The 11,414-nt window shown below is 49.5% G+C and overlaps 3 protein-coding genes across 3 annotated transcripts; all 3 read left to right on the top strand.

The window, feature by feature from the left end:
- The first annotated feature begins 3,606 nt into the window (after positions 1 to 3,606).
- On the top strand, positions 3,607 to 5,463 carry LOC34618490 (choline-phosphate cytidylyltransferase). Its single transcript, XM_022731817.2, has 8 exons — positions 3,607 to 3,724; positions 3,815 to 4,066; positions 4,233 to 4,363; positions 4,528 to 4,619; positions 4,723 to 4,789; positions 4,902 to 4,979; positions 5,078 to 5,197; positions 5,308 to 5,463. Exons 1-8 carry the CDS (start codon positions 3,607 to 3,609, stop codon positions 5,461 to 5,463), a joined length of 1,014 nt encoding a protein of 337 aa, XP_022591976.1.
- Positions 5,464 to 6,245: 782 nt separating this feature from the next.
- LOC113147145 lies at positions 6,246 to 7,429 on the top strand. The gene is made up of 5 exons (XM_026336648.1): positions 6,246 to 6,416; positions 6,476 to 6,665; positions 6,864 to 7,021; positions 7,072 to 7,170; positions 7,223 to 7,429. Exons 1-5 carry the CDS (start codon positions 6,246 to 6,248, stop codon positions 7,427 to 7,429), a joined length of 825 nt encoding a protein of 274 aa, XP_026192433.1.
- A 700-nt stretch (positions 7,430 to 8,129) lies between these two features.
- Positions 8,130 to 11,400, top strand: LOC34618489 (myosin-1). The gene is made up of 8 exons (XM_026336637.1): positions 8,130 to 8,406; positions 8,481 to 8,713; positions 8,847 to 8,921; positions 9,119 to 9,226; positions 9,475 to 9,593; positions 9,716 to 9,758; positions 9,922 to 11,198; positions 11,361 to 11,400. The coding sequence occupies exons 1-8, from the start codon at positions 8,130 to 8,132 to the stop codon at positions 11,398 to 11,400; spliced, it is 2,172 nt and encodes a 723-aa protein (XP_026192422.1).
- The last annotated feature ends 14 nt before the right edge of the window (positions 11,401 to 11,414 follow it).

The following is an 11,414-nucleotide window of genomic DNA, read 5'->3' as shown; positions in this document are numbered from 1 at the left end:
CGTGTAATGCATCAAGCACTTTGCCACTAGCAAGCATCGGAGACTTCCGCCTGACAGTGATCTTGCTCAGGGGTATAGTGTTAACGCATATGCGCCACCCTCCGCCTTTATTTGGCGTCGACACCGGGAATCCACTCTCTGGACTCAGCGTTTTTGAGCTTTAATTCCACTGCTGTCTCCCGGGCAGTCAGGGAGAGTCACGTGAAGCTGAGTGGCAGCAGTGGAACGGGAACACAAAAACGCTAGGAGTCCAGAGGGTGGGTGCCATGGCGGTCCCTCGAATGGGGACAGGACACGTTTGCACGCACGAAAGGGCATTCCACGTTTGCACTTACAGACTCGAGTGTGCATGCCATCTGAACTTGTCAATGCTCCGCTTGAACTGAAACGTTATGTTTTCTTGGGATCGTGATGAGCCTATCAAGAAGGGCGGTTGTTTTGTCCGAAGCCGCTGGACAATTCATGCTGTTTGCCTTTTCGAGAATTATCTGCCTGCCCCCCAATCGTCATTCTGTGGGGACTTCTGACCCAGCGGCGCATGGCTCGGGGCCAGCCCAGAGGTTTGCTCAGTATGGTGCCCTAGACAACGAGCAGGTGGTCAGCCTGCTAGCGCCTCGTCATTACTTGGCGCATCTGTGAGATCCCCCTTGACATTTACCCATACCTGCTAGGCTAAAAGCCCAACTGAAATCCCTAATGAACGCCTAAAACCTTCTTCACTTACTGCACTGCTGAGCCATCCGCATCAAGACGCTGCTTCATCTTGGGGGCCATCGACGCTACACCACTCACCCTAGATGTAATGGGCTCTGTTGCAAATGTCAGGACTTGCTTTTCCCCAGAGCTTCTTGGCATGCCGATCTCTACAGCGAGCACCTGTGGCTACATGTGCGCCTTCAATTAGTCACCCGTTGCATGCCAAGGACTCCAGCATGGTGCACGGGGCGAGCACAGAAACCATGCATCATGGTTATCAAATCGAAGTCCGATGTTTTGTGAAGTTTAACTGCCGCACCTCTGACAATCCTTGCGTCCTGCAATCCGTCGGCGAGCCTAAGTCTTAGGGGGGCGCCAACGAGTAAACAGGCAACTTGCTTTCCTGCGCTGTGTCCTCGAAAAATAGGTCCACCTCATCCAGTGTCAATTAATGCCAGTCCTGATTCGCTTTCATTGATGTGACCTTGTATACGCGCATAATCGACCCCTTGCGGACTCCAAACTGCGGCTCTATTGGCTGTGGTCTCTATCCACTGCGCGGCAGCCCGGGGGCTTTCCTTTACCTTCATGCACCTTCTTTGCATGCCAAGCAGCCTGCTTCCAATGAGCTCAGTCCCCGTCCGTAAGTTTAAAAATATGCTGCGTGCGCTTGTAGCTGCGTGAACACATGACCCAAGGTAGACGTGGGTGCGTTGTTTGATGATTGTCGGGGGCTGCTCAACAGCGAGCATTCCCTATTATTTTCTTCTCGCGTTCACCTTTGAATGTAACCAATAGTGGGTTGACACGACCCTAGGTCCATAGGTCCCAGCTGGTTCTTCCTCTTCGCCCATAAAAGCAGGAATTATCTCCGATAGCTCGTGAAATTCTGGGGACTTCACCATCATTGGAAGCCCCATTGTTATGTTCGTTCACTGGCATTGTCTTTGCCCAGCCTTCGGCCAGCGGACGTATAACTTTGGGTACACTTTAGACAAACCACTGGTAAAGCAGCTATTCATATACAACGTGGATCTCACGAACCAGAACTTCATGGTCATCAGTGTACTAGTCTACTGGTAAATTCGCCCGTACAAGCTTTCTCAGTTCCTCGAAGGCTTGCTGTCAAGCTTATCTAAGCATGCGCTTAGGCAACAGGACATGTATAAGGCTTAAGCTGCAGTAATCTCTGACGAAAAAATAATTTTGCATTCGAAAAGCCGCCATTGATGTGTTTCTCCTTGCAATAAGCATGCCCCGAGAAGCGCCTGTTTCTCTTCATCCATGCAGTACCACGCGAGCTAGGCCTCTAGCCGGCTCATAAAGATTTCAAGAACTTGCCCATTCTCACAGCCGTCACAGCTGTTTGACGGGTAGGCTCATCGGCGCAAGCTTAAACACAATAGCGGCAGACAAATCATATATTTGTACCAGCTGTTTCACAGCGGCTTGCAGGCTGCCCTGTGGCGCCCTAAGGGGCATTGCACCACCGTCTACTTCATCTTTACAGGGGTATTTTTTCCAAGAGGGTTTCCAAAGGGAAAACCAACACACTGAATTTTTAAGTAACTTGATCTAACCCCCAAAAGTTGTAGGGAAAGATGGCATCATAGTGCCTCCACAGCAAGTAAATGAGTGGGAAACAGCTGCTGCGAACCTTTTCAGTGCTACCAGTTGTAACAACCCATCTAAGGTCTCCTCAAGGACACCCTTAACTTCAAGCTCAACCCTTACTGTAGAGATGTCTATTGAATTTTAAGGAAAAGTTTTCCCTTCTCGCAACTGCGCCCCTCAGATCTCCCCAATGAAAGGCGACAGGCAGCATTCGTGCGTCAAGCGGCACCCTCTTAGCACTTCAAAAGAATACTCACAGCTCATTGAAGATAGCATCTGCCGCAGGTGCACAGAACACTGCGTCTTCTCCAATCGAAACAGCAGGACTCTGCAGTCCAGTTAATAAATTCTTTACTTAGCTTCATTCAAATAAAACTGATGTAGTAGAAAGTGTTTGGATGTAGCCTAGCCCCATACAAGCTTGATCTCGTATAAGTGTGTTCTAGAGTTGCTTTCACCCCTTTACGGCCTCTTTCCCCTTCATTCTTCCAATGCGCTACCAAAGAGATCCAACAAAGCTACAAGAATTTTAGTGCAATGGTCTTCGGATTGCACTCGATTGTGAGGCTGCCTGGTTAATACCGGTGTCAAGCACAAGCGCTATTGCAGGCATGTATTCATGTGTCTCATCCGCTGTCCTTGCCTCCTGTGCACCTTATGCCCATGCAAATCAGGACCACATGTTCTAAATCTATGTTGGCATATAGGCAATTAATGCTTTTTGAAAGTATGTCGCGGACAGTGACGCAGCAGCCCCCTTTCGCCCACCCACCCCCACGGCATTCTTCGTGCGTACCGGCCTTAGCGGCTCACGACAAGCGGGAACTTTTGGGACTGCATACCACAATGGCTCATTTTCTACACATTGCTCGATATATCAGACAATACATATTATGGCTCTAGAAACACCGCCCCTTGCGATTTCCCTGGCATTCTCGTCATCCCGCTGCCGCTACCCCCCGCTCAGACAAGGCCGCCAGCCTGCACACTTTAGGAAGTCAATCAACCATTTCTTGGCCTTCCTGAGTCACCCGACTACCAGCATCCCTATTATTAGGTGGAGGGCGGCTTCCAGGTTCTCTCTTCTCTAACTGTTCACACAGTATTGGATCACGAGACGAACGGCTGCTCCGTGCCTGTCGTGGTTCTTCTAGGAGGCTTCGTGTTGACTCTCAGAAGTGCTCAGTGTCTCCAAAAGCTGAGCCATAAGAACCCCCTGCTCCGTCCCCAGGGCTCTGGGGCCGTTGAGTGGCACCCCCATAGACCAGCTGGCAATTCAATAGCAGCGGGAGCCCTATGAAGAAACGGAAGGCAACTGAGGAACTCCCTCGGCAGCTAGACTCCCAGGATACAGCTCCTGTGGAGCTGGGGGAGGGGGAGGATCCGAACAGGCCCGTCCGGATATACACCGATGGTACGATGAACCATGTGCTCCCCCTGTTGTCAGGAATGAGCTATGCACTCCTCACACCCACGAGGGTTTTTCGTGCGTGAATCTTCGTAGGCGTGTATGATCTTCTGCATCTTGGTCACATGAGGCAGCTGGAGCAAGCCAAGAAGATGTTCAAGCATGTCCACTTAATGGCTGGCGTCGCGTCTGATGAAGAAACGCACCGTTTGAAGGGCCAAACTGTTCAGAGTTTAGAGGAACGAGCAGAAACACTTCGCCACATTAAGTGGGTTGATGAGGTTATTGCTCCATGCCCCTGGATCATCACTCCGGAATTCGTGGAGAAATATCGAATTGATTATGTTGGTGAGCCTGCAGCATATTTGTTCCTCGGCACATCAGCTGCTCCACGTGGCTGCCCGTGTGTTTGCTTCTTGAGGAGGCAGTTTGTCTTCGCTCTCTTTGCTGAACTAAGCGACTGCCAACACCGATTAGCAATCCGGAAGTTCTCCGCTGTTTGCTTGCTACGCAGCACATGATGCGGAACCCTATTCTGCAGTACAGAAAAGCAAGGACAAAAAGAAGGACGATCGGAAAAGGAAAAAAACTAGCAGTCCTGCGGAAGCAGACAGTGGCGACATTTATGGATGGCTGAAAAGCAGCGTAAGCTCTTTACCTTCAATTGCTTCTGTGTATTTCGGCGTAGGTCCCCAGCTTTGTAGCATTTGGTTCTTGTCGCTCCCTACCTCAAAACCATCGGAGGATTTGATTCTTTACGACGAGATCATAGTGCTGTTGGGCCTGATGGCTATGAACACTGCGTGCAGAACAAGTTTCGCGCCACGGTGCGCACCCAGGGAGTCTCTACGACGGATATTATCGTCCGAATCCTACAGAATTACGAAGACTATGTCGACAGGTAACCTTTTGATTGCAGCGAAATCGATGCCGCGCTCAGCTTTTGCAAAGATGTAATGATGAACTTTTGCACTTGAGCGTTGGGTGTTTCGCACGTGGCGTAGGTCTCTTTCGCGGGGAATCAAGCCCAAAGATATGAACATTGGCTACACGAAGGCGAATGCAATAAAAGTCCGTTTCGAATCCAGCTTTCACCGACCCCCTTTGTCCTTTCCACATAAGAATAAGCCATCAGTATTTCTGTCATGTGCTACGTCAGCGTTCCTGTTTTGAGGGTTTTCAGATGAAGAAGAACATGCAGCGATGGGGCGAAAAGGTTTCCGACGAGCTCACAAAGGTCACTCTAACGGACCGGCCACTGGTGAGTCCTAATGTGCCGTAGAGGCTGCCCTGCTCTATGACGGTTTCGCTAGTTGTTCATTTCTCGCTCTACCTCCCGGCATTCGTGCTGTTTCTCAGGGTGTGCACTTCGACGAAAGTGTTGAGAAGCTCCGCAACAGCATCCATCAGACGTACGACAACTGGAGGGGCCGCTCTCACAGATTGCTTCGGGGCTTTGCGAGGAAATTCGAACCAATGGTAAGCACCTCTACCATGCTTGGTGGTTGGCTGCTCCATTAGGCTAACAGGTACTCGTGACAAATGATGCACATCATGTCACGTAGAGTGCGTGCGCATGATTTTCTTAGAAATCACTCATCGGGATCCATATCAATCATCACCAGTCGAGTGATGATGATGCCGCCATCTCCGATGGCTCAGCTCTTTCTGACTCCCCGGCTCGGCACGCCAAAGAAGGCACTGGTGTGCAAGCCGGTGAAGAATCAGATGCACCGGAGGCTTGACACTTCTTGAGCTGAGCCCGCGCAGTCTTGACACTTGACCTCGCTGCTGTGAAAACGCCTGCCAGCCAAAGGGCGCAACTCCCAGAAACACTGTAGTATCCGGTTGTTTGTTAGACACGGGCTTCGGTTCTTGCATAGTTCAATTCATACAATACTGAATGGTGGTTGGCATGATTTTGTATGGGGCTGGTTGGGTTGCGCTCGCATGGGCGACAAAAAAAAATCGAGTCTCTTTCAAGGAATCGCCATCTACAATACAGCAACACCCGTTTTCAGTGCCGGGTATGTCGTGCGACCGCGGTGCTCAGGTGTTTTCCGTAATGCCAGATGCCACGGCATGGGCTTTGTATAGTTTGCGGCCTAAATTATAGTATTCTTCTCCATGTTGTGATAGTCTCACATACATCACGGGCGGCGCACTCTCAGTTGTCGTGACAGCTCAGCGACCATGCAAGACGCCACGCTTTCTTGCCAGTCTGCATCTTCGCGTTTTAACAACTTTTCACAGCAGTCGTTAGCTGTACGTTTGCTCCAATGGCAAGCGTTTTTCTTCGAATTTTAATACTTGCAACGGCGATAAGTTGGTGGACGAGAACAGCGGCATGGACACTGTGGCCAAGGGAAAGCTCCAATGATCCGCTTGTATGTTGAAAATTACTGTTTCCCGACTGTTCTAGTGTATGGCCCTATTTGCATCAGGATAAAATCAAGCAGCGCCGCATGCGCATGCCATGGCTTGCGGTATGATTTTCACAACGGCATATCTTCATCGCTGCAGCCTCATGGATTTGCAGAATTACGATGACCAAAGCGTTGATTCCGTCCCATCATCAACCGGAGATTTTCAATATACAACCGCTTACAAGGCTACACCATTCTTTCCTGATTCAGAAGTCCATGCCGTGGAGGTGCAGCCACTCCAGGAAAGGTTCACCGGCATGCACACTGCCGAGGTGGGAACATTCGATTTCCCGACAATTCAAACTCTACGTGACAAGCGTGTCCCTACCAGAATGAGCTGTTTCGCGTGGAGATGCCTGTATCAGGCGAAAAACTAGTTGGGGATAGAGTTGTAAGTGGTCTAGCGGTTGATGAAGCAGGACGGCAGTACCAGGCTCACGGGCCGGCGCCATCGCTCATGCCGGTTCCCGGACTCACCCCGCTGTGCGAGACATATAACAATCCTGCCATGTCACTCGAAGGTATCTACGATGCTAATTTGACTTCTTTACTCGGGTCTGTTCACAAACATCAGATTGGGAGAATTCTAGTATGTGGCAGAATCTGATGGAGCTTGGCATTATGCGCTTGACCCCTTCTTCCATTGAGCCTTGTAAGGAATGTGATACATGCGCTCGCTATTGTTAGTGCTTTAGAGAATGCACATATTTCTAATCAAGTGGCTAGGCCTATGAGCTTGTTGCTGAAAGGCCATGAGTGCAATGTTGCCAAAGTGACTGCATTTGTTCGCCTCGGCAGTGCTTCAGCTGCAGGAATCATTTTCCGAGCCAACAGTCAAGAAGATTACGTTTCAGCAGTGCTGGATACTGATAAAAGAGTGAGCCGTATTCTTCGAAAAGTGGTCTTCTGCTACCAAACGGATTGCAGGTTGCAAGCCTTCAACTCAAGAAGGGTGGTGTGGAAACAACCCTTACTGAGGCACCTATATTATATATAAACCCATCAATTCGTCACGAAATAACAGTCGTAAGTACAGAGCTACCATTAAAAGGTGTGCTAGCGTTATCACGGCCAGCAGAATGACCGGGGGGAACATGGACCTCTCGAGATGTTCGTAGACAATCGAGTTGTGATTTCCTACGAGATGCCACACAAAGGTAGAAAAGATTCAACACAATTAAGCTTATCTTTAAGGCTTGTACTTGCTCTGACAGACAGAGGTCGCTTCGGGATCGAAGTGAGAAGGGGCAGCGCTCTATTCGATGGTTTCGCAATCGAGCGGTAGACAGCACCTGCTTACAACAACCCACCTTCCGCAAGGGACTAGTTTGTTATTCGTGTTAAGTTCATATTTCTGTGGAGCTGCCAAGCACATAGCCATAAAACATGCGCAACGCACCAGTGGAAGTAACAGGAGCAGGCGCTCCAGTGCACGCCCAAGTCATTTGCGTCATGAAGTTGGAAGCTCCCAAATTAAACAGTGCTTCATAATGACCACAAATTTTATGTACCCCTTAAACAATCTTTTTCTATGATGCATCGAACGAGGTCGCAATTCAGTTTCCTTTCGTGGTTATGGCCGCTTGCTCTTGTTAAAAGCAGCACATACTTCACCAACCGCTAACGTAGAGTGACAAAAAAGCATCTTTTTTGCGCTTCCTTATCGGAAGAAAGGGCCTTACTGCTCGGACGCTGTAGAAAACATGCGGCTAAGCGGTATCTGTCGGGGTGCAATGCCTTGTGGCCCTTTAGAACTGGAGTTCACCATACCGTCAGGCGAGCTGTAAATTAGGGCTTTTTGCTGTACGGCGGGCGTGGAAAAGGTGCTGCAAGCTCGTCTCTTCGGCCTATACTCAGTGGGCTCATGGATGTGTGAATACGGGAAGACGCAAATTCAACTTATAGAGGCGTTTTCAATACCCAGCGAACAGCTCTAGCCCTGTCAGCTTGCATGTATAAACATTAGCTTACCACAAGTTTTTACCATGTCGCGCTCCTCCTCAAGGCGCCTATCATTGGGCACACTCAGTTCTCGAGGTTCTGTCAACTCCTTTCAAGTTGCTGGCTTGGAATTCAATAGGAACAAACAGGGAGAACTGGCGCAAGCCATGCTTTCTGAGGTGGATGAGATACTCAGGGCGTATGATGCCGAGCTTGGAGCGGTCCTTCCCAAGGCTCAGTGCTCCCGTCGGCGAAGCTTGTCAGATGATCGTTTTCCGAATGCTCAAGCAAATGCTTCCTCCTCCCTTGACATTACTTTTGGTGAGCATCTAGTGTGATGAAAGAAACCGCAGCGTTGGGCATTCCGTGGAGGCACACCTAGATTTCGAAGGTAGAATCATCAGTTGACTACAGTTCTTTGTCTTCGATGATGAATGCAGGACGGTCTGAGAGCAGGCGTCATTGGGGTCTTTGCCAGTCGGATATATTTCGCATGCAGACTTCAGCTGCTCAGCCAGCTTCCACGGACCTTCAGGTGGACGGGGATGCAATAAATACGCTTTTGGCGAAAGTGCATACACTTTTGTCTACGCAGATGGCTCCAAAGATTCAGGAATTGATGACGGAGGTTAGCGCAGTTAGGGATTTTGTCGAAAATACGCTATCCCGTGATGTATCGCGAAGTGTTCGCGGAGAATGGAGACGATCATTCATAACTACTAAACGACATCCTTAAATGAAAGTTTTTGTACTTTGTGCAGGTTGCAGAGCTTCGTAGGCACAACGAACTCTTATCCGAAAAACTCGAACAGCAGAGACAGCGCAACGAAAAGCAGGCAAGTGCTTTAGAAGCTTTCCTAACATTCGGCGCAAATGGCAATAGCTCTTTTTCCCATGATGTATAAATATGATTGTGTGAGATTGTCATGTTGGTGTGATTGGAACTTCGGCCGCCTTGTAGGTTACCTCGTACGTCAAGTTTAATCCTGTATCCAGGAATGACACGAATTCCGTTTTTGCTACTGCTCTGCAGCTTGAAGAGTTTGAAGAGCTCCAGTCAGAACTCCGGGCCCATGAGGCTCAGCAAAAAAAACAGAAGAGCTTTTTGAAGGAGTTGGACATCTGTCAAAGCGAAAACGCGGTAAGTGTTTGTATCCTTCTGACTTCAGAGGTGCCAATAAAGGCAGGCTCCAATTCCTCCTGTACTTAGTTGGAATCGTATGCATCAAGCCATGACGGGATGTTGTATCAGTTCGCTCTATTCAACGCGTAAGACATGATTGATATGAGTGCGGGCGTGATAGGGTACACAGATGTATGCAAAAATGACAGTTTTTGCTAGCGACAGCTCATGATGCTCATTTGCTGGTGTATTTTGGAGCAATGTAGATGCTGAAGGTGGAACTGAAGAATTTGCACGTCCTCATTGCAAAGCATAGGGATCGCAAGTCGGCCCAGTCTCCACGACAAGCGCATCAAGAAGATGCGACTGACTATCAGAAGGCCTCGTGAGCTGCGCACTATAACATTTGCATTCTCTCTGCTTGCTGCACGGTTCTGGGTATTCTAACCAACTATTCCCAGTGCAGTGCTGAGTTTGATCAATCATACGTTGCGGAATGCACAGGAGCAACGAGTGGCTCAGAAAAGAGAATGAGGATCTACGCCACGAAGTGAGACGAACTTCAGCAAGAAACTTTTCGCTGCAAAGAGTGTCCAGGAGCGTAGTGTAGTTCATCGCCTCTTACTATATTGCGCCTTAATTGTACGTCAATGTTTGGCAACCATTTCTTCATCACTTCAAAAAGTTTTGTATGTCGGTATGGTGGCCTACAGGTGTCGCGTCGTCGTGTTGAGATGGCTGAAAAGGAAACAACGATTAATCAGCTCATGGATGCTATCAGGTCTCTCTCGTGTACTGAGAGTCGGAAATGGTCAATGCAACGCAGGAAATCCTCTGTGCAATGCCTTCCGGATTCCCCTCGCTCTCCGCAGTCACTAGCCTCCTCTATATCGCCAGGTGTCGTCTCACTGGATTCTCAAGTAGGAGAAGCGTTGTGTCTGGAAGGACCAAGGGAGCGATCCCGCAGCAACATACTTGACAGGGTGGGCTTTGCAGCTCCTTCAGTCATGTCAGGCTCGGTTACCACACTAGCAGAAGACCTAAGCTTAGCGTCCACCCCAGCGTCGGACAGTTCAAGTGGACCGCCTGTGGCCTTAATCTTGCCTGCTGAGAAGCGCAGCAGCTTTAGAGGAGCTGTGCAGCCTTCAACGCTACGCCTGGCAGTCAAAAAGACAAATTTAGCACCCAAACATATTCAGCTAAAGGAGGCCAGTGGACTGGCGAGCGACGGGAGCGAATTGCAGCAGCAGCTTAGCAACGCATTGGAAGCCATGGAGAGAGCTTTGTTTGAACTGGAGGACCTACGTTCCTCGCAACTAAAAGAAACCGCTAAACTGAAGACAGATATGGATTTCTCAAAGCAAGCTTTCATTCAAGCAAAAGAGCAGATACGCACGATGACCGAAGAGGCGGAGAGACTGAGGAATGAATGCCAAGCAGCAAGGGCTGAGCAACGCGAGGCCCAGACAAAACTGGATGAATCAACTAGGCAGTTACGTGAGAGCTGTAAGAAGGTAGGGGAGCTTCAAGACACTTTGGAGAGGATGCACAACGCAAAAGAAGAAGCTCAGAGGGCTGCAAACGACACAAGCTTACGGCTCACTAATGCGTTGCAGTCAGCTGAAGGCCAGGCAGTAATTTTCCGTGACAAGATTTCGAATCTCGAGGGAATGCTCACATCTCTCCGCCCCAAACAGGGGAGCTCTGGAACTCTAGAGCCGGCGATTTATCAGGTGACTCCCCGGGAGGCTTTTGACATTCAGGACGATACCCGTGATGTGTCAAAGCTGGGAAGTGGGACTGCGAACCTGTGTTTGTTACAAGTAGGTCAAGCAAGCGCCTCTCGACCTAGTGCTTGCCCAGTGCAAACCAGCTGCAGCAGTGGGCAGCTACAGCTACTTGAGGCGCCTGTCCATGCAGAGGAGCTGAGCATTATTTCCCAGGTCCCAAATGTTGGCTGTTGTTCGCCTTTTGGATGCTTAAATATCTGGTGAGTTGTGCTGCAGTGCAGCTTGCCGTTACCGACAGATGATGTCCCCCCTCCCATACCGGTCGTCCACTCGGGCTCTTTATGCTGCTGCACATGTGCCGTAATTAGTGGTAGACAGCATTTGTCTCGTGCATATGTATTTTAGGATCAAAGACGTTCTAGGTCACAAGAGTCTGAAGGCCCTACAGACCAAACCGCCTAACGACGTGCAAGCAG

The sequence above is a fragment of the Cyclospora cayetanensis genome, unplaced genomic scaffold (genome assembly GCF_002999335.1).
Source record: "Cyclospora cayetanensis isolate NF1_C8 unplaced genomic scaffold, CcayRef3 CcayRef3_contig_1, whole genome shotgun sequence".
NCBI lineage: Eukaryota > Apicomplexa > Conoidasida > Eucoccidiorida > Eimeriidae > Cyclospora > Cyclospora cayetanensis.
Note: the sequence above shows the minus strand (reverse complement) of the source record. Positions and strands in the feature narration are given on the sequence as shown.

Coding starts and splice junctions, on each gene's coding strand:
- LOC34618490 (XM_022731817.2), top strand. CDS start 3,607: ATGAAGAAACGGAAGGCAACTGAGGAACTCCCTCGGCAGCTAGACTCC. Junction 4,067..4,232: donor ATATCGAATTGATTATGTTG/GTGAGCCTGCAG, acceptor CTTGCTACGCAG/CACATGATGCGGAACCCTAT. Junction 4,980..5,077: donor CTCTAACGGACCGGCCACTG/GTGAGTCCTAAT, acceptor GCTGTTTCTCAG/GGTGTGCACTTCGACGAAAG.
- LOC113147145 (XM_026336648.1), top strand. CDS start 6,246: ATGGATTTGCAGAATTACGATGACCAAAGCGTTGATTCCGTCCCATCA. Junction 6,417..6,475: donor CCGGCATGCACACTGCCGAG/GTGGGAACATTC, acceptor TGTCCCTACCAG/AATGAGCTGTTTCGCGTGGA. Junction 6,666..6,863: donor TCCTGCCATGTCACTCGAAG/GTATCTACGATG, acceptor TTTCTAATCAAG/TGGCTAGGCCTATGAGCTTG.
- LOC34618489 (XM_026336637.1), top strand. CDS start 8,130: ATGTCGCGCTCCTCCTCAAGGCGCCTATCATTGGGCACACTCAGTTCT. Junction 8,922..9,118: donor GACAGCGCAACGAAAAGCAG/GCAAGTGCTTTA, acceptor ACTGCTCTGCAG/CTTGAAGAGTTTGAAGAGCT. Junction 9,227..9,474: donor TCTGTCAAAGCGAAAACGCG/GTAAGTGTTTGT, acceptor GGAGCAATGTAG/ATGCTGAAGGTGGAACTGAA.